Source organism: Sorex fumeus, unplaced genomic scaffold (genome assembly GCF_029834395.1).
Source record: "Sorex fumeus unplaced genomic scaffold, SorFum_2.1 ptg000013l, whole genome shotgun sequence".
Lineage (NCBI taxonomy): Eukaryota > Metazoa > Chordata > Mammalia > Eulipotyphla > Soricidae > Sorex > Sorex fumeus.
In genome coordinates, this window is record NW_026606070.1 from 1,615,255 (window position 1) to 1,634,491 (window position 19,237).

At 60.1% G+C, this 19,237-nt stretch overlaps 1 protein-coding gene across 1 annotated transcript in view; it reads right to left on the reverse strand.

The window, feature by feature from the left end:
• Positions 1-2,035: 2,035 nt before the first annotated feature.
• PKD2 (polycystin 2, transient receptor potential cation channel) overlaps positions 2,036-19,237 on the reverse strand; it is a 30,853-nt gene continuing 13,651 nt past the window's right edge. The window contains exons 5-15 of the mRNA XM_056111299.1: positions 18,960-19,184; positions 17,956-18,184; positions 14,856-15,023; positions 12,493-12,674; positions 11,353-11,473; positions 9,219-9,317; positions 6,585-6,706; positions 6,205-6,316; positions 5,384-5,547; positions 4,316-4,463; positions 2,036-3,897 (exon numbers count right to left, since the gene is read on the reverse strand). Of these exons, the coding sequence (XP_055967274.1) occupies positions 3,724-3,897; positions 4,316-4,463; positions 5,384-5,547; positions 6,205-6,316; positions 6,585-6,706; positions 9,219-9,317; positions 11,353-11,473; positions 12,493-12,674; positions 14,856-15,023; positions 17,956-18,184; positions 18,960-19,184 (1,744 nt within the window). The 3' untranslated portion in view covers positions 2,036-3,723. The remainder of the gene's footprint in view (positions 3,898-4,315; positions 4,464-5,383; positions 5,548-6,204; positions 6,317-6,584; positions 6,707-9,218; positions 9,318-11,352; positions 11,474-12,492; positions 12,675-14,855; positions 15,024-17,955; positions 18,185-18,959; positions 19,185-19,237) is intronic.

Sequence of the window (19,237 nt, forward strand, 5' to 3'; positions counted from 1 at the left end):
TCTCTCTCTTTCTCTCTCTCTTTCTTTCTTTCTTTCTTTCCTCTTTCCTTCTTTCCCGTCCTTCCTCCCTCCTTCCCGCCCTCCCTTCCTTCCTTCCTTCCTTCCTTCCTTCCTTCCTTCCTTCCTTCCTTCCCTCCTTCCTTCCCTCCCTCCCTCCTTCCTTCCTTCCTTCCTCTTCCTTCCTTCCTTCCTTCCTTCCTTCCTTCCTTCCTTCCTTCCTTCCTTTTCCTTCCTTCCTTCCTTCCTTCCTTCCTTCCTTCCTTCCTTCCTTCCTTTTCCTTCCTTCCTTCCTTCCTTCCTTCCTTCCTTCCTTCCTCTTCCTTCCTTCCTTCCTTCCTTCCTTCCTTCCTTCCTTCCTTCCTTCCTTCCTTCCTTCCTTTTTTCTTTCTTTCGTCACACCCAGTGATGCTCAAGGGTTCCTCCTGGCTCTGCACTCAGGAGTTACTCCTGGCGGTGCTTGAGGGACTCTACGGGAAGCCGGGTATCAAAGCCAGGTTGACCAAAACTTCTCCGTTTCATGGCGGTCTTTTTGTTTTTGTTTTGTTTTGTTTTGTTTTCCCTTTGGGGGCTGGAGTGATTGCACAGCAGTAGGGTGTTTGCCTCACGCACAGCCAGCCCGGCTGAGCCGGGTTTGATTCCTCCACCCCTCTCAGAGAGCCCGGCAAGCTACTGAGAGTATCTCGCCCGCACAGCCAAGCCTGGCAAGTTCCCTGTGACGTATTCGATATGCCAAACACAGTAACAAGTCTCAGAATGGAGATGTTACTGGGCCAGCTCGAGCAAATCGATGAACAACGTGAGGACAGTGTTTGACGGTGTTCCTTTGGGGTCACACCCGGCGATGCACAGGGGTTACTCCTGGCTCTGCACCCGGAAACTACCCTTGGCGGTGCTCGGAGAACCATATGGGATGTTGGGAATCGAACCCGGGCCGGACGCGTGCCAGGCAAATGCCCTCCCCGCTGTGCGGTGGCTCTGGCCCCTCATGGCGGCCTTTGAAGAGTAACGGGACCACGACCCCACAGGAGCGTCCACCTGGACCGGAAGGGAGGGGTCAGCTCCGCCGTGCTCGAGGGCGTGGAGTGGATCCTGGCTCTGCCGGACCGGGGCCTTTGCGGGCAGCACCTCAGTGGACGCCAGCTGACTCCCAACAGCCCCCGGAGCCGCTCACCCAAGAGGTGGCGGGTGGCTCAGCCCCTCACCTGCTCCTGAGCTCCCGTCACAGCCTCACCCAGCAACGGGCTCAGCCTGGCACAGCCAGCCACGGTGCTCAGGGCCTGGAAGGACCCTTGCCCCTCCTGCCGCCTCCTCCCTGCACTCAGCTCCTCCTCCTCCCTGCACACTCTCCCTCCTCCTCCCTGCATCCCCACCTCCTCCCCCTTCCAGATCGCACACCCCTTCCCCCTTCCTTGCTGCTACAGCCTCCCAGCACACCCAGCATGCCATGTGCCCGGGAATCCTCTTACTCAGCGCGGCTGAACGGACACCACCGGGCATAGAGCAGCTCCCTCCTGGAAGACTGACTGGTCACCCAACACGTGCGTGCGTTTGGTGTAAAAACGGAAGAACGGGTCCGTCATGTTTTGGGGCACACGAGAAGATGGCAGGGCCAGGGAGGCCACACGGGGCAGGGTGGGCACTTGCCTGGGATACGGCCAGCCAGGTTCAACCCCCAGCACCCCATATGGTCGCCCGAGCCCACCACGAGTGATCCCCAAGCACTGCCAGGTGTGGCAGGAGAAAACAGCGCTGGATCAGCCGGGTCAGAGCGAATATGATGGGGAACGAGGAGGGCACTTGGCTCGCACGCAGTCAACCTGGACCCGATCCCAGCATCCCACCCGTCCCCAGAGACCCCGCAGAGGGGATCCCCTGGAGGAAGCATGGTATGTGCTCTCAAAATGAGAGAGACAGACACGAGACAGAGATTTTTTTTCCAAGATGAGGTTTTCCTATTCCCTCATGGCTCAGGGCAAATCCTCTTCGATTCTTTGACCAGACACGTTTAGAGAACAGCGACACCACCAGCTTTGATACAACAAGTCTTTATTAAAAAGTAAAGTGCTCAATATTACACATGAATGAGATCCTCGATTATCAAGAAACATTTGCATATGTAACATCTTAATGTAGATGGTAAGATGATAGGGAGGGGAAGGAGGGAATTTTCCTGACAGAAAAAAAAAAAAGAAAGAAAAGAAAAATATAACTCACGGTTAAAAGGAAATACTTTTGCATAATTTTACAGATGACACCAAAAAATCAGTCTACCAGTCAATATCCTAGGACGGCTTGGTAGTGACCATAACTGATACATGGTACACGGTCGGCATATATGGATCCCACATCACGATGCCCTTCAAATCGAAGTTTGTTTAAATAGAGGAACGTGGTATGCACATACATATAAATACAGATACTGGAAGTTCCATTCCCAAAACGGAACTTGGGTACCGGCTAATAAAAGCGCTTTGTGTAGCATATTCGGAAGGTGGGAAGGGGCAGAGAAGGGGCATGGGGAGACTCGGAGGGGCGCCCCCGTGGGCGCTGACCCCGGGCTTCCACTTGACGACGACTCCAGCGAACGGGGCGGGAATCAAAGCTGCCCCGAGACCCGGGGAGTCATCGGACACTTGGGAACAGCATCTGACAACTGACGAGTGGGCTTCTTCCCCCGGACCCCCTTCTAATGGAATGTAGGACAGTGGAAAGACACCGCGGCTGCCAAGACCCTGGCGGGCACCTGGGTGGGGGGTGAGGGGGGGACGACGTTCTCTCCCGCTTCCAGGCTCGGTCTGACGGTGAGCGTTTCCGGAGCCCGGAGTGCTCGCGGGTGCACACTTTGGTTTCCTGTTCTTCTGTGAATTTCAAGACTCCCGTAACGTTTTTTTGTTGTTGAGATGAAGTTATCTGCTGAGTTAAAACCTTCAGTGCACGCCGAATATCGTCGTACATTGTCTCCATAATGGATCGTGATGTCAAAGCAGCCTCCAGCGAAGAGACTCGCATTGAGATAATTCACAAACGAATGAATGAATGAACACGACGTGAGCAGGGAACGTCATGAGGTGACGGGCTCCTCCCGCTTCTGCGCTCAGGGAAGGAACGGGACCAACCCAGACTTGGTCGCGGGGGTTTCCGTGAAGCTCATTTTAAATAAGACTGAAAACTGTGTCACGGTCACAGTTGAGAATCAACCCCGCAGACTCAGGGACGGAAAAAGCACGAACAGGCAGCGTGCCGGCCATCCGCCCTGACCCCAATCCCGGCTCTGGAGTCCTCCCCCGGGGCCTCTGGATGATGGCTGGGCCCCGACAGCTGTGCCGGGCGTGTGGAGACGCACACGGGGGGCAAAGCCCACAGTGGGCTCAGGGCCAGCGAGGTCTGGCGGGTGGAGCATGTGGGTACTGTGGGTGCCTCCAGCAGAGCGGGAGGAGCCTGGGAGCACTGTCAGGTGCCCCAGAAGAGCAGGAGCCCGGGAGCACTGTTGGGGTGTTCCAGTGGGAGGAGCTAGGGAGCACTGTCGGGAGCCCCTAGCACAGAACAGGAACTTGGGAGCACTCTCAGGGTGCCCCTAGCACAGAGCAGGAGGGGCTCAGGAGCACTGTGGGAGCCCTAGTGGGTGGCGGGAGCACTGCCCGGTATCCACCCCTGGTGCTGAGAGGCGCGCCCTGCTGGCTGGCGGTTCCTACCCAGAATAAATTAAAGCGCGGGTGCAGGGCCCTAGCCGCGGGGGTCGGGGTCGGCGGAGGGCGCCGGGGAGGCCGGGGGCTGTGGCTGGCCGGTGGGGCCCGGGGGCGCGGCCGGGTCCTCGCAGTCCCAGCGGCCCAGCTCCTCACGCACCAGCCGCTCCATCTGCTCGCGGTGGATCTCGCTGTCACGGCCCAGGCGCTCGTCCTGGGGGGAGGGAAGAGAAACGAGGGGGTGGGGAGGGGGGCCGGGCATTGAGCATCGGCGAGTGGGACAGGACAGAACAAGCCCCTGGCCAGGCCACCCGCGAGGGTCCGGTTCCCGCCTGGGCCTGCAGGCACTGCCGGGAGGAGGAGCCCACGAGGACCCCCGGGAGGTGCCTGCCTGGATGCGGCCCACCCAGGTTCGAGCCCCGGCGTCCCACATAGGGGGGGTCCCCAGCACCCTCGAGAGCAGGAGTCGGCCCTGAGCACCGCCAGGTGTGGCCTCTGGCCCCCGGAGAGGGGCGAAAAATGAAAAAAGGCAAAGCCTGGGACCCGCAGGGACCCGTGGCTGTGGGGGGAAGGAGCTTTTCCCACCCACCCACAGACAGACAGACGGAGGGACGGACCCTGCCCGCCCTCACCTCGGCCACGCCGTCCAGCAGTCTGCCCAGCACCTCCCTCCTCTTGAGCCGGGTCCGCTCCATGATCTCCAGCTTCACGATCACGGCGTCGATCTTGGACACGATGCTCCCGATGGAGTGCTCCACCCGGTCCACGCGTCGCACCAGCCTGCGGGACAGGAGACGCGGGGCGGAGGGTGTGGGGGTGTGGGGGGCGGCAGCAGGGAGGGGGCGCGCAGCACCAGGACTGTGGGGGGGGCGGGGAACGTGACTATCGTGGGGGAGGGGGTGTCTTTTTTGGCCGCATCCTCCTGGCTCTGTGCTCGGGACTCATTCCTGGCAGTGCTCGGGGGAGCCGCATGGGTTGCCGGGGATCAAACCCGGGTCGGGAGTGTGCGAGGCAAGCGCCCTTCCCGCTGGGCTACACGGCCAAGAACCCTGGGAAACTCCGCTCAGCAGAGACCCTGGGCTCCTCGCCCTGACTCGGACACGCCACACGCAGTGTGCTCTAAGCTCTAAGACAGAAATCTCGGCCAGAGCGAGACTCATGCATGGAGAGCTGGGAGAGTGCAGGGGCCGCCGTGATGGGTGGTCTGCCTCGCACACGCCTGGCCCAGGCTCCAGCCCAGCCCAAGTGACCCCTCAACGCTGCGGACACAAAACCAGAACAGAACCACGACCCGCAGCCCTTCTGCAGCGGCTCCAGGCAGACAATTTAAGGAAAGGAGGAAGGAAGGAATGCTTCTACAGGAAATAAAGGAGAAAGCAGTGGTCGGGCGCCAAGACAGACAGACAGACAGACAGACACACAGGTTCTGTCCTGCACCGCAGACTGTCCCGGGGGTCCTAGGCCCAACTGGGCTGCACCACAGCTGTCCCAACGGAAACAGCGGGAACAGCCCAGCACCCCCAGACAGACCCCCAAACGGTCAGCGACAGTCTGGGCTGGTGGGAGGAGGAGCGATCCTAGCGGTCAGCCAACGGTCTTTCCCGGACACATTCCTGCGCGCCGGGGAGCGATCCCTCCCTCTGGGCCACACGCAGGGGCCAGGCTGAGGCCGCGTCCCGGGGCCCCCACCCGGAACGTACACCTGGAACTCCTCGTAGGAGACGCCGCTGCAGATGCTGGCCCGGCGCCGGGAGCTGTGGCCGCTGTCCTCGTCCTCCTCCTCCTCCGAGTCGTCCAGGCTGCGGGGGAAGCTGCGGCTGCTCAGGGCGCGGGGCAGGGAGCTGGGGCCCAGGTCCAGGTCCTCCTGGGGGGACACGGGGCCGGGGTCAGGGCAGAGTTCGACAGAACGGGAAGGTCACAGCGCGGAGAAGCGCGTGAAGGGGGACCAGCCCCTGTGGCCGGGAGACGGACGGACGGGACGACACGTCTGAGCTCCAGACGACACGCTCAGGGCTCAGCACACGCCCCGCGTCCACGGGCCCGGCTTCCCTCGGGCACCAAGGGAGAGTGGTGCCAGGAGCCTGGTGCAGACGGTGCCCTCGTCTTTCTGCTCACGTTCGGGACGGGTCAACCTCCCTCATGGAGGAGCCCTCGGGAAAGGCACTTTTCAGCCCAGCAGACACGCTTGTTCTCCTTAGCTCGGCCCCCGTGGGTGTGCTCGGGTGCGGAGAAACCACTGATTGATCGATCGACTTTCTGGCCAACCAGGGGGTGCCCAGCTCATTCTTGGCTCTGTGCAGAGCTACCCCCTTGGCGGGCTTGGGGACCTTATCAGGTACCAGGGCTCGAATTTGGGCTGGCCGGGAGCAGGGCAAGTCCCCACCCGCCGCACGATGGCCCCGGCCTCCCTCTGGTGCGTCCCTACGTGGTTTTGGAGCAAGCAAGGAGGAAACACACGGACTGGGAGAGGCAGACAGACAGACACCGGCAGCCTGAAGCGCGGGGTCCGGCGGAGACCCACCCTCTCCTTCTCCAGGTCGTCTCTCATCTGCTGGTGCTCTGCCAGCTCCTGGTCCCCGTCCCGGTCATACTTGGTGAAGATGGCTTCGATCTCCGCGTCCGTGTGGCCCTTCCTGGAAGCAAGTGGTGGCTCTGAGCGGCCGAGCTCAGGAGTGGGAAGGCAGTAAGCAAATTGGAGGGAGGGAGGAGGGTCCCAGGTGTGCCAAGTTCATTGTTCCATGAAGCGCGGCCCAGGACCCCAAGAAATGAAGGTTTTTTGGCGGGGTTTCTTTTTGGGTCACACCCGGCCATGCTCAGGAGTCCCTCCTGGGGGTGCCGAGGGCCCATGTGGGGACCAGACCCGCCCGTCCACAGCAGCGCCCTCCGGGCCCGCGCCCTCACCCTTTGAGGTCTTGCCGCAGCTCGTCGAAGTTCAGCTTGCCGCCCGCCTGCCGCAGGCTCTCGGACACGTCGTCCACGGGGTTCCTCCTCAGCTTCAGCTTGACCAAGGCTTTGTGGCAGCCCTGCGGCCCGGGAGAGACGGGTTTGCTGGAGGCCCTGTGCCGGGCGCCTGATGGACACGTCCCCGCCCTGTCCACCCTCTCGGGAAGCGTCAACGACCAGGGCCAGGGCCCCTCAGTGAAGGGGCTGCAGGCACCGTGGCCACATAGCTGAAGGCCGGGCTGCAGGGACACGGACCCATGCGCCCAGGGCTGTCCATCTGGGCATGGGCCGGGCAATGATTCTCCGTTTGCTTCAGTCCAACACCCTGGGGGGGGGGGGGGGGGGGGTTGAGGGCTGACTCCAGGCTCAGTGCTCCATCCTGTAACTGGTGGGACTGGGGTGGACTGCACGCAAGGAGGGCACGTGCCTGAACCCCCGTGCGACCGCTCCAGCCCTGTCCCAGGGGGACCTCAGAATCCTCGTTTCCAATCTCGTCTCACTGCAGTGATTTCCGGAGACGCTTTAGGACGCGTTTCCTCTGCCGGACGCTGCAGGCCCGGTCTGAGCTGCACGAGGGTGGGGGGGAGGGGGGGCAGAGCAACCAACGGGGCCATTTCGGCTGCCACATGGCCTTCTGGAAACAACCATAAGCCCCCGTGGTGTCAGTTATGATTTTACAGGGGAATAAAAACCGCAGGATTCAGACGTTGCGTACTGAAATTTAAAGCAACAGAAACATTGAATACTGGGGCTGGAGCGATAGCTCAGTGGGTAGGGCGTTTGCCTTGCACGCGGCCAACCCGGGTTCGATTCCCAGCATCGCGGAGGGTCCCCCGAGCACTGCCAGGAGTCATTCCTGAGTGCAGAGCCAGGAGGAACCCCTGTGCATCGCCGGGTGTGACCCAAAAAGAAAATAAAAAAAACAAACCCCGCAAAACCCCTTCGACTATTCAAGTGTTTCATTCCTCTGTAAACAAACAAGGAAACCAGGCAGGTCCTGCCAAGCAGCTGAGGTGGCAAGCACAAGGCCCTGAGCTGGCCCCTGGCACTGCGCACGGCTCCCGGGCCTGCAGGAGGGGCCCCAGGTGGATTCCACTGCAATGCCAAATTCGTGCAGCGCGGCCTTTGCCGGCAGAACCGCAGGCGTGCAGAGCTCCGGGCTCATGGGGCTCTGGGCCCCTCCCGAGCGTTTCTGATGAGTTCAAAGCCGTCCTCGACGGCCGGGGCGTGGACAGCAGCGGTCACTGTCCTGCGAGGTGCCGCTGAGGACAAGCTGCGCTTTGATGCGGCTCTTTATGGGCCCTGCTTCGTGCTTCCGACCAAAGAATGAGCTCACGCTTAGAGGCAGAACAAAGCGGCCGCTTTCCTGCCCAGCCCTGGGGGGGAACAATCAGGCACTTCCTGGGAAGGTACAAAGTTGGGGCCAGGTACAAAGTCGGGCCCCACAGGCCCTGGACACGGTGGCCTCGAGCCACGAACCTGGCCCTTTGGTCTTTATTTTATTATTTTTTCAAATTCCATTAAAGGTCAAGGGAATTTTGTACCAATGACAAAAAATACCTGCTTCCAAGCGTCCTCTGGGTCACAGGGCCAGGCTGGTCGAGAACTGTGGGCGCAGCCCCAAGCACTCGGCGGGCCCCAAAGCAAAACCAGAGAAACCCTGACTTTCCCCTACCTTAGACCCCTGTATTTCTATTTGGGTAGGGGCTTGGTTGACGCCAGGAGTGTCAAGGATCACTCCCAGGCAGGCTCAGGGAACCAGAGGTGCCGGGATAGAACCCGGCTGGGCAGCCCGTAAGATGAGAAATTTCTTAGCCACTGCAGTCGCACTCGGTCCTTCAATTATTTTATTTTTGGGGCCATTCTTGGTGGTGCTCAGGGCTTACCCCTGGATCTGTGCTCAGGAATCTCTCCTGGCAGGGCTCTGGGGGCTGACATGGGGTCGGCCACATGCAAGGAGAGTGCCTTAACCCCCGTACTGTCTCTGTTTTTTTTTTTTTTTGCTTTTTTTGGGGTCACACCCGGCGATGCTCAGGGGTCACTCCTGGCTGTGCACTCAGGAATTACTCCTGGTGGTGCTCAGGGGACCCTATGGGATGCTGGGAATCGAACCCGGGTTGGCCATGTGCAAGGCAAATGCCCTACCCACTATACTATCGCTCCGGCCCCCTATTGGATCTACTTTTATTTAAAATTTTGGGGCCACCCCTGGCAGTGCCCAGGGCTGACCCCTGGTTCTGCACTCAGGAATCCCCCCTGATGGGTCAGGGGCTATATGGACATAGGGGATGGAACCAGGGTCAGCCACATGCACGACCAGCGCCCTACGGGCTGCACTATTGCTCTGGCCCTCTTTATTTTTGTTTGAGAATTCCATTTGCCATTTTGATAATTTCATTTGCCCAGTAATTTGACTTAAAAATTTTTTTGGTGCGTCCTAAGGGGACAGGATGGAGGGATGGTGACACTGGTTGGGGGGGGGGATTGGTGCCAGAACACCGAGTACCTCAGACAACTGTACTATGAACAGCCCTAAACCGTGGTGTTTAAAAAAAATAAATAAAACCGTTTACCAATCAGGGTTCATCCTACCTTTCGAATAAGATCCGAGAGCTCCATTTCAGCCTTCTGCTGGGCTAAATCAGACTTAACCTCGGAGTAAGTATCGTTGATGATGGCCAAAAACATATTCTGTTTATAAATGATAGGAAGGCAGTGACTAAAGGAGAAGCCTGCATACAACGTCTATTTTACGAATATCCACCCAAAAATTCCGCTCCTGCCTTTCTGTTCATCGTCAAGACAATCCGACTGTTCCCAGGAGCCACAAATTGTTTTGCTACCACATTCTGTGGGTAAATGATTTTTTCTGTTAAGATGAGCCAAAACAAGTGCGACAATTAATTTCTCTTACAAAATTATACAGTGACCTTTTTTAAAATTTTTTTGTCGCCAGAGACAATAATCAAAACCAGTTAAGATTTAACGTGTGCATCCGTGAATGGTGGGATAATTTCACTAATTTTGCTCACGCACGTTCTCTACACTTTTTGTTACATGTGACTTGACATCGACTTCTGGGTTTGGGGCACTCTAAGCTGCTCTTCAAATTCTAGCAGCCAACACGGAGTGGGATTCTGTGCCTCCGAATACCACTGTGAGAGGAAAGGGGAGAGTGTGGGGGACAGACAAGAGCAGCGTCGTGGGGGGACGGACTCCGGGGCCCAGCAGGGTCGGCACTGCCCAAGCTGCATGCCTCAGGGCTCTCCTTTTCAAGCGGAAGATGAGCAACCGGGAAGCTGTGTGTTCTGCACACGGGAGAAGCCAAGTGCCTCCCCTCGTGCCTGCGCTAACCCTGCCCGGGGCCGGGCGCTCCCTACTCACAGTGCTCCCTCTTCATCGGGGCTGCGTCCCACATGTGGTAAAAGGACCCAGAGGTCCAGAAGCAGCCCAGCCCCAGCCCCAGCCCAATGTGTTAAAAACAGAACAAAACTAAACTAACGGGGGTGCTGGAACACTGTATGACTGAAACCCAATCGTCCACAACGTGGTGACTACGAAAATTAAAAAAAAAAACAAAAAAGATAACGGAACTGAAAAGCAAAAAGAGAATCAGCGTAGGTTCAAATGTTAGAAAAGAAAAAAAAATGACAATGTGTATATGGCAGAGAGAAACACACTGCTTTTTTTTTTTTTTTTTTTTTTTTTGCTTTTTGGGTCGCACCCGGCGATGCTCAGGGGTTACTCCTGGCTCTGCACTCAGGAATTACTCCTGGCAGTGCTCGGGGGACCATATGGGATGCTGGGAATCGAACCCAGGTCAGCCATGTGAAAGGCAAATGCCCTACCGCTCCAGCCCCGAAACACACAGTTTTTGAAAAACAAATCAAAAGCGGTTTCTGGTTACCGTAAGGTCAGTCTGGAACGTCAGGTAGGACCATTCTGGTGGAGGGAAGCTGCCACTGCGCTATTGCGTGTCTAAATCTCAACTATGGGAAATACTTTGGAAATTGTGGCGCTTTAATTAAAAATGTGGGGGGAAGGAAAGCTGATTATTCTGGGGGTGGGGGTGGACTGAGCACTTTCCTTCCAGGTCTGAGGTCAGAGCACCAGAATCGGTCTTCTGACATCTCAAACGGGCTGAAGTGGGTTCTTATTGGGGGGACGGGGGAGGGCAGAACCCAGTCATTCCTGAGGGCCGTGGGCGGAGCAGGTGAGCCAAGCAGAGAAGCCGGCCGGGCCCGGTGGCCTGCTGAGCAACCCTCTACTCAACCCCCTTCGCCCAGTCAGTTCCCCCTTCCGTGAGGAGGAGGAAGAGGAGGAGGAGGAAGAAAGGCCAGGCCAGCAGGGACACACGGGCGCAGTGTCTTCCAGGGATGGCTTTCCTGCAGGTGGCTGCAAGTCTGCCCGACTCATGATTTTTCCCCCTCTGAATCGATACGCGTACATACACTGACGTGTGTGTGTGTGTGTGTACACATGAAGGTCTTAGAACACATTTGTTGATTTGGTGAAAGCTGTGGATCAATGAGAAATTAAAAAAAAATATATATGCACATATATTTAAATACCTCCATTCCCCACGCCCCCTCCTGCCGCGGTCTTTAGTAAAACACACAAGGGAACGAACGAACGGTGTGCGAGAGGAAAGGAAAGACAGCGGCATATGACGGCGACTCGTGAAAGGCAGAGCTGCAAAGCCGCCCGTAAACCAAAATATACATACCAAAAGAATGAAGAACATAAAGAACACAAATGTAGTGAAATAAAGTGGTCCCAACACGCGATTAGCCTCCTCGATCTCCGCGAAGTTGATATCCCCCAGAATGATACGGAACTGAGTGAAACTATAAAAACAAAACGAAACACGACACGGCACCACGATGCAGAAACAGAAGGCAGAGTCCGGCGCCGGCCCTGCACCCCCCAGACGAGGACAGACGCGGCTTCCTCGTTATAGGGGGCTCCCCCTCGGGCGGGGCGGGGGGGGGGACGGGCTCCGCTAGAGGGTCCCAGGCGGTCAGCTGTCCAGTGATCATCCCGGCAGACACTGTGTCTCCAGTCCCCACAGGGCCCAGACTGTCTCCAAGACGGCTCTGGGGCAGCCAGAGCAACAGTGGATCTGGGAGGGCGCTGGCCTTCACGCTGCCCATCTGGCCTTGATCCCGGCACCCCAGGTGGTCTCCAGAGCTGCCAGGAGCCACCTGGAAAAGCTCTTTGCTATCCTACTGCAGCTGAGAGCACTGACTGGAGTTCCAGGCACGAGTGCCCTTCCTTCCTGACCACTCACTGCTCGGGCAATGAACCCAACCCAACTAGGGGAGCTAGTTTTGGTGCCATTTTTATTCTCACCTTTGAGAATTTTGAAAAGACAAAAGAATTCATATCCCGTTCCTCCCAATATTTCGAAAACACCACTGAAAAAAACAACCGGGGATTCTGTAACAAGGGCAACGGATTCAACAAGAAGAAGAAGAAGGACAGGCCAACGGTTTGGTTTTCCTTTTGGGTTTCTGGGCCATCCCCGGCGATGCTCAGGACGTAACTCCTAACTCTGTGCTCGGGGGGACCCTACGGGATGTCGGGGGTCGAACCCAGGTCGGCCACGTGCAAGGCAAGTGCCGTTCCGGCCCGTGTTCCCGGAGAGCAACCTCCCCCCGCTCTGGGTGTCCGGCGGCAGTGCTGCCTGGCTCCGGCCATCCGTTCCCTCCCCGAGTGAGTGCTGCCCTTGGCATCTGCAGCCGGCTGGGGAGGGACAAGCTCCCCGTCCTTCGAAGCCACCGTCCCCAGCGCTGGCCGTGTAACGGCTGCCATGACCTCCGCGTCCCCCTTCCTGGCTTCCCACCTCAGCTCCGTGGGTACTTACATACACTCCTGGAAGGTGCTGAAGTCGCCCACCTGCGTGCCGAAGACCAGGTAGGCCAGCTGGGCGTACGCCAGGAAGATGACCAAGAACATGATGGCGAAGCCACACAGCTCCTTGGCGCAGCGGGACATGGTGGTGGACAGCTGGCTCATGGTCCTGTTGAAGCTGATGAACTTGAAGAGCTGCGGCGGGCGGGAGGGACCATGTCGGCGAGGAACGGGGCCTGGGGGACACTGGTTGGCCCCAGACCCACGGAGGCATGCCCCTCACGCAGGCAGGGCCACGAGACGGGCTTTGCCGGCACCCTGGCTCTGCGACAGGAGTCGGGCCCGGGAAGGACGCGGGTTGCTGCCTGTGCAGCTCCCAGGGCCGTGAATGGCCGTGACTTGGCACGCAGGGACCCCAGGTCCGGCCTGCGCTCAGCCCACGGCCAGACTGCTGGGTCCAGGAGCCGGCTTGAATTAGGATTCAAATGACCAGCGATATCTTTCCCTTGATAAAGACCAGAATGAGGGGCTGGAGCGATAGCACAGCGGGGAGGACGTTTGCCTTGCATGCGGTCGACCCGGGTTCGATTCCCGGCATCCCATAGGGTCCCCCGAGCACCGCCAGGAGTAACTCCTGAGTGCATGAGCCAGGAGTAACCCGGGTGTGAGCCAAAGAGCCAAAAAACAAACAAAAAAGAAGTGAAGTGATCAAAGGAAACAAAACCAAAAACAAACAAAACCCACTGCTGAAAGCTGTAACCACAGCCACCCTCCAGAAGTGCGGCCGTGCTCTCTCCCTCACTGGGGAGGGCTCAGGTGGAGATCCAGGCCAGAGGTGGGCTGCCCGCCAGCGCCAGCGCCCTGCCCACCTCACCCACCTGCCCAGTCACCACGCGCCACCGAGGCAGGCTCCGTGTCTCCCTGCGCCAGAGCCCACCCGGCTGGCAGGAACCAGGGCTCCCTCCGCAGCTGGGGTCGGCGCGTGCCCTGCCAGCTGGTTCCGGGGTGGGGCGCGGGCGCTGACCGCTGAGCACAAGACAGTCACGGGCGGGCAATCGCTGCCACGCTACCCACACGCCTCTCAGAACGAGCTTCTGGCCACACCGCAGCTTTGCTGTTTTGTTTGGGGCCATGCCCCGTGCTCAGGGGTTGGTTCCTCCTAGGTCGGCCGCGTGCGGGGCCAGCGCCCCACATGCTGTCCCAGGCCTCCGGCCTCGGTGTGATTTCTTGAGGCTCGTTCTCCCCCTTCCTAATACTTCCTGCAGCCATCACTGTCCTGGAGGACACCCTGACGCTGCTGACCGCTCCACCTGAGTTGGGCAGGCCCGGGTGGCTCGGAGGTGCCGGCGGGCAGAGACCAGGCTGACACCTTCTGCACATCTGGCTCGGGCCCTCCCGGCCTCCACGACCCCGGCAGAGGAGCAGCTACGGGTGCTCTTGTGGGGACGCTGGTCCCGGAGCCGGTCACAGACACACACGCGTACACACACACACACACACGCACGCACGCACGCAGTACCAGAAACAGGCAGAGCACCTGACCACCGTGGCTGTGGGCAGCTCCGCAGGGGCAGGGCTACCGCCTGGGCAAGTGCTGGGTCAGCGGGTTCCCTGTCCCCGTGAGGCAATGCCGCGCGACCTTTCACACACGTGGACCCGGGCACTGGGGATGGGGCAACACGGCTCTACCTGGAAAAAGGTGCTGGCCGCGGCCCCAGTTCCAGTGAATGCTGGAAGGTTTCCTCGTGGCCTCTCCCTGGCACCGCTGGGGCCCTGCTCTTCCAACGCGCCCACTTCCCCGCCACTCCCCGCCTCCCCGGTCACCCCAGGTCAGCCACGACTCGGAGCAGCCGGTGTCCTCAGGCCCGCAGAGACACCTGTCCTGGGCAGTGGATCCAGCTCCCCTCGGGAAACAGCCGTGGATTCGGCCTCCAAAGCAAACTCAAGGGGCTGGCGCCAGAGCACAGTGGGGAGGGCGTTTGCCTTGCACGCGGCCGACCCGGGTTCGATTCCCAGCATCCCATAGGGTCTCCCAAGCACTGCCAGGGGTAATTCCCGAGTGCAGAGCCAAGAGGAACCCCTGAGCATCACCGGGTGTTGGCCCGAGCCCTCGAGGGGGTCAGACAGACAAGGTGGTTTGGGGTCAGAGCATCTGGGCACAGGTGGTTCATCCTCTCTGCCCCCAGACGGCCCCCAGAGCACTGCGGGGGACGGTTCCTGAGCAGAGCCGGGAGGAACCTAAGAGGGCTCCCTGCTGACCAACTGACCAACCGACCGCCACCCAGAACCCACGCCCCACCCAGCTCCCCTGCCATCAGGAGGGAAGATCCGGGGCCCAGACACCCCTGAGACCCTGGCCTGCGAGTCGTGGCTCACCTTGATCCAGACGAAGAAGACGATGACGGCGGCCAGGCTGCTGAGCTGGGCTTGCCAGTAGGCCAGGTGCTCCAGGCAGGGCAGGGCGCCCGCCTCCTCCAGCCGCGAGGGCAGCCCCTCAGTGCCCGATGCCCGGTAGACGCTGATCCCGATGGCGAACACTGACAGCTGCAACACAGGCCGGCCGTCACTGTGGGGGTCTCCCGCTGGAGCCCCGCATTCCCGCCAAGACTGGCTTCCCCCAGGTGGGTCTCAGACACGCCCCCAGCCCCCGACGGCGTCCCCTCCCCTGCCCGTCCTCCATCCGACACGCAGAGAGGCCCAGCTCCGAGTCAGGGAGCAGGAGGTCCAGCCCAGAGTCAAGCTGGACCTGAGCTGAGTGGGGCTGGAGTGAGAGCACGGCGGGCAGGGCATCTGAATGTGGCCGACCCGGGTTCGATTCCCAGCATCCCATAGGGTCCCCTGAGCACCGCCAGGAGTGATTCCTGAGTGCAGAGCCAGGAGTGACTCCTGTGTATCACCCCGTGTGGCCCAAAAAGCAAAAAAAAAAAAAAAAAAAAAAAGAACTCATATTTGCCAGTAAGTTCTAGCCATGAGCTTCATAATAATGCTAGTTGCTTATTTCAAGGAATAAATAAGTCCTAAACAGGCAAAAATAAATGAATGAATTAATTAAAAAATAGTAATAATTAGGGCTGGAGCGACAGCACAGCGGTAGGGCATTTGCCTTGCACGCAGCCAACATGGCTGACCCGGGTTCGATTCCTCCGCCCCTCTTGGAGAGCCCGGCAAGCTACTGAGAGTATCTCACCCACACGCACGGGAGAGCCTGGCAAGCTCCCTGTGGCATATTCGATATGCCAAACACAGAACAACAAGTCTCACAATAGAGACGTTACTGGTGCCCGCTCGAGCAAATCGATGAACAACAGGAGGACCGTGATCGTGAATAATAATTAAAAAAAAGTCCCACCCAAGCCCCGAGGACCCCTGGGCTTAACCAGAGAGACAGGCCGAGACAAATCCACGGAGCCCTGGGAATCGTGGCTGGCCCCCGCGCAGGGCCGGTAGGGGGAACTGACACAGAACAATGGGGCGAGGGGCTCAGGGGAGCCACCCACCAGGCCCCCCTGCTCAGGCCCATCCAGGTCCACTTTGCCAGGGCCTGCGTCCAGCCAGGTCCATGTGCGTGGACGCCTCTGCAGGGGCCTGTCAGGCGCCGTGACATTCCTGTCCTGGCTCTCGGGGCCCGGGAGCACCTCCTGGCTCAGTGCTCGGCCTGTGGGTTGCCCTCCCGACAGCCTGTGACTGGGCCCGACCGAGTCCCCGCCTGCCCGGCTCCCAGTACCCGTGGGCGGAAGGGCAGCCTCCCCGCCTCCCATCCTGCCTGCAGAGTTTCCAGGGCCGACGCTGTACCGTGGGACGGTGCCAGGCTCACTTCCTCTCAGGCCCTTAAAATAGAACTGGGGGGAAAAAACCGTCTCCACACGGACCGAGCCGGGCAGCAGCCTGCAGTCCCCAGACTCTCCACGCATGACAGTGTCTGTTATTCAGGACAAGGTTTACCCCAGACAGGGCACATCTGGCCGCTTACACGGGGTCGCATGGCCGAGTTTCCTCCAGCCTCCTCTTTCTAAACACCAAAACAGAAGCGACAAGACGTCGTGGGCAGCAGGGCCATGGCCACACTGCAGCTTCCTCTGGGGCTCTCGGATGAGGCCTCCTGAGGGTGGGCCTGGGAGCGTTATCAGGAGGGGCTTAGATAGGCGAGCAGGAGCGCTGGCCAGGGACATCCCCAGCACCCGACTTGCGGCTGGACTAAGAGTCTCCTGCGATTCCGAGCGGCTGGTGGCATTGGTCTGCAGAGAGCAGACGGGACCAAGAGGGGACCTGGAAGTCCCGGCAAAGCTGGGCCTCACAGCAGAAGCCTGGGGCACAGGGCACCCTACAGGGCCCGAGTCAGGGGGCTGCGGGCGAGGACCCAAGGGCCGACGCGGGAAGGCGCCCTCTCCTTTCCCGGGAGGCCTCAGCTGCCTCGCCCAGCGATTTCCAGGACGATGTGCCTGGGCTCGAGATGACAATATTGACGCTTCTGGGCCGGCAGCGAGAAAGCCTTCGGGTTCTGCCTCTGCCGACTCAGGTCTCGCTGCCCACGCGGGATGCTGCGCCCAGGCGGCCCACGGTCTAAAGCCAGAGCGTGTGACCGGCCCCTGCCAGGCGGATGGAGTAAAGAACAGCTGAGGCTGGAGCGAGGGCACAGCGGGGAGGGCGTTTGCCTTGGACGCGGCCGACCCGGGTTCGATCCCCAGCATCCCATGGGGTCCCCCGAGCCCGGCCAGGAGCGAGTCCTGAGCATTGCTGGGTGTGGTACAAACCAGTGAGGGAAAGTTGAGCTCTCTGCAGAGCAATTCGGGGGGGAGGCGACACCCCCTGCATGCTGAGGAGAAGCTGCAGTGACCCTCCCCAGGTGAGCGCCCAGCCACAAAGGGGAAGCCCCAAGGTCAGCGAGGGCGGGGCAGAGGCCGCCAGGCTGGCTGTGTCATGGCGCCCACCCTTCAGCCTCCCTCTGGGGAGCCGTGAGGCCCCGACCAGGGAAGGGCACGGGGGGGGGGGGGGGGTCTCTGTGCCCTCCTCACACTAGCACCCTCCTTCTTCCTGCCCAAGCTTTATGCATACGCGGAAAAAGGTGAATCAGGGGCTGGAGCTATAGCCCAGTGGGGAAGGCGTTTGCCTTGCACATGGCCGGCCCGGGTTCGATTCCCAACATCCCATATGGTCCCCCGAGCACCGCCAGTGGTAATTCCTGAGTGCATGAGCCAGGAGTAACCCCTGAGCATCGACGGGTGTGACCCAAGAAGAAAAAAAAAGAAAAAGAAAAAGGAGAATCTGTTTTTTACCAGCCCTTGTCAAAAGCAGCATCAACCGCGGTTTCTTCCCCGTCCGCACAGGAGGCTGAGCCCACCTTACACGAGCCGCCCTCACCGTGCCGAGCGCAACAAGGCCACGGGGAAGTGGCGAGCGGGGCTGGACCCCGACTGCTGTGCTCGGGCAGACCCAGACGAGCACTGCCTGCGGGCACCCCCCGTCCCCCGGGACCTACCACGAGGATCACCACATCCAGACAGTTCCAGAAGCTCCGGAAGTAGTGCAGCCTGTGGATGCGGATCTCCAGGGTCTCCTCCACCAAGTAGTAGAGGATGAAGAAGCAGAAGACGATCTCACAGGCCGCCAGGAAGAAGTCGAAGGTGGTCACGTAGCGGAGCAGCTTCACGGGCTGGAACTGCCAGGACGGGACCACCCCGCCCGTGGCCGGGAACTCGGCCAGCAGCCTGCGTGCAGACCCAGATCCACGGTCACACGGGAGCCCCCGGCGGCGAGACCGTGGGGGTTCAGACAGGGCCTCCCGCCCGGCCTCCCTCTGCCGACCTGACTCTAGTGACGCTGGAGCTGACCCAGCCAAGGCCCTCTGCGCCCTCGGCCAAATGCCCAGACACTTGACGGGAACCCGGAGAACGCGCGCCCAGGGCCCCGGCACGTATGGCCCGGGAAGGATGGGCGGGCCAGCAGTTGGCCAGGGGGTGAGCTGGGCCTGCTCCCTGGAGGCAGTGTCCCTGGGCCTGGCTCTGCAAAACCATGAGTGGGCCCCGGAGGCTGCTGGGGGTAGAGACCCAACCCAGCGGTCACTGCCTGTACTTGGCGGGTGGGGTGTGCGCACACAGGCAAAACCTCTTCACGGGGGCTGGAGCGATAGCACAGCGGGGAGGGTGTTTAAACGCCTTGCACACGGCCGACCCAGGTTTGATTCCCAGTGCATGAGCCAGGAGTAGTAACCCCTGTGCATCGCCGGGTGTGACCCAAAAAGCAAAAAAATAATCTTTAAGGAAAGAAGGAAAGAGGGCTGGAGCAATAGCACAGTAGGGAGGACGTTTGCCTTGCACATGGCTGACCCGGGTTCGATTCCCAGCGTCCCAGAGGGTCCCCTGAGCACCATCAGGGGTAATTCCTGAGCGCAGAGCCAGGAGGAACCCCTGGGCATCATCGGGTGTGACCCTGCCCCCCACGCACACAAAAAAGCTCTTCCGGACGCCCAGACCCGGCCCGCACCTGACCACGCAGAACAGGTTGATGTTGGCGTTGTACACGGAGAAGTCCACGAAGACGGCCCTGGTCCCCCGGTCCAGCCAGCCGAGCCTCCTGAGCGTGGCCACCTGGGCGGCCGCCTCCGCCCGCACGCGCGACAGGTCCAGGTAGTAGCCGGCGCCGCTGTAGGTGGCCATCAGGCCCCAGTGGCTGCTGCCGTTCAGGGCCTTCTCACTCGAGTAGGTCCAGCTGGTGGGGACACACACATGGGGTGGGGGAAGACGTGGGACTTGAGGGTCTCG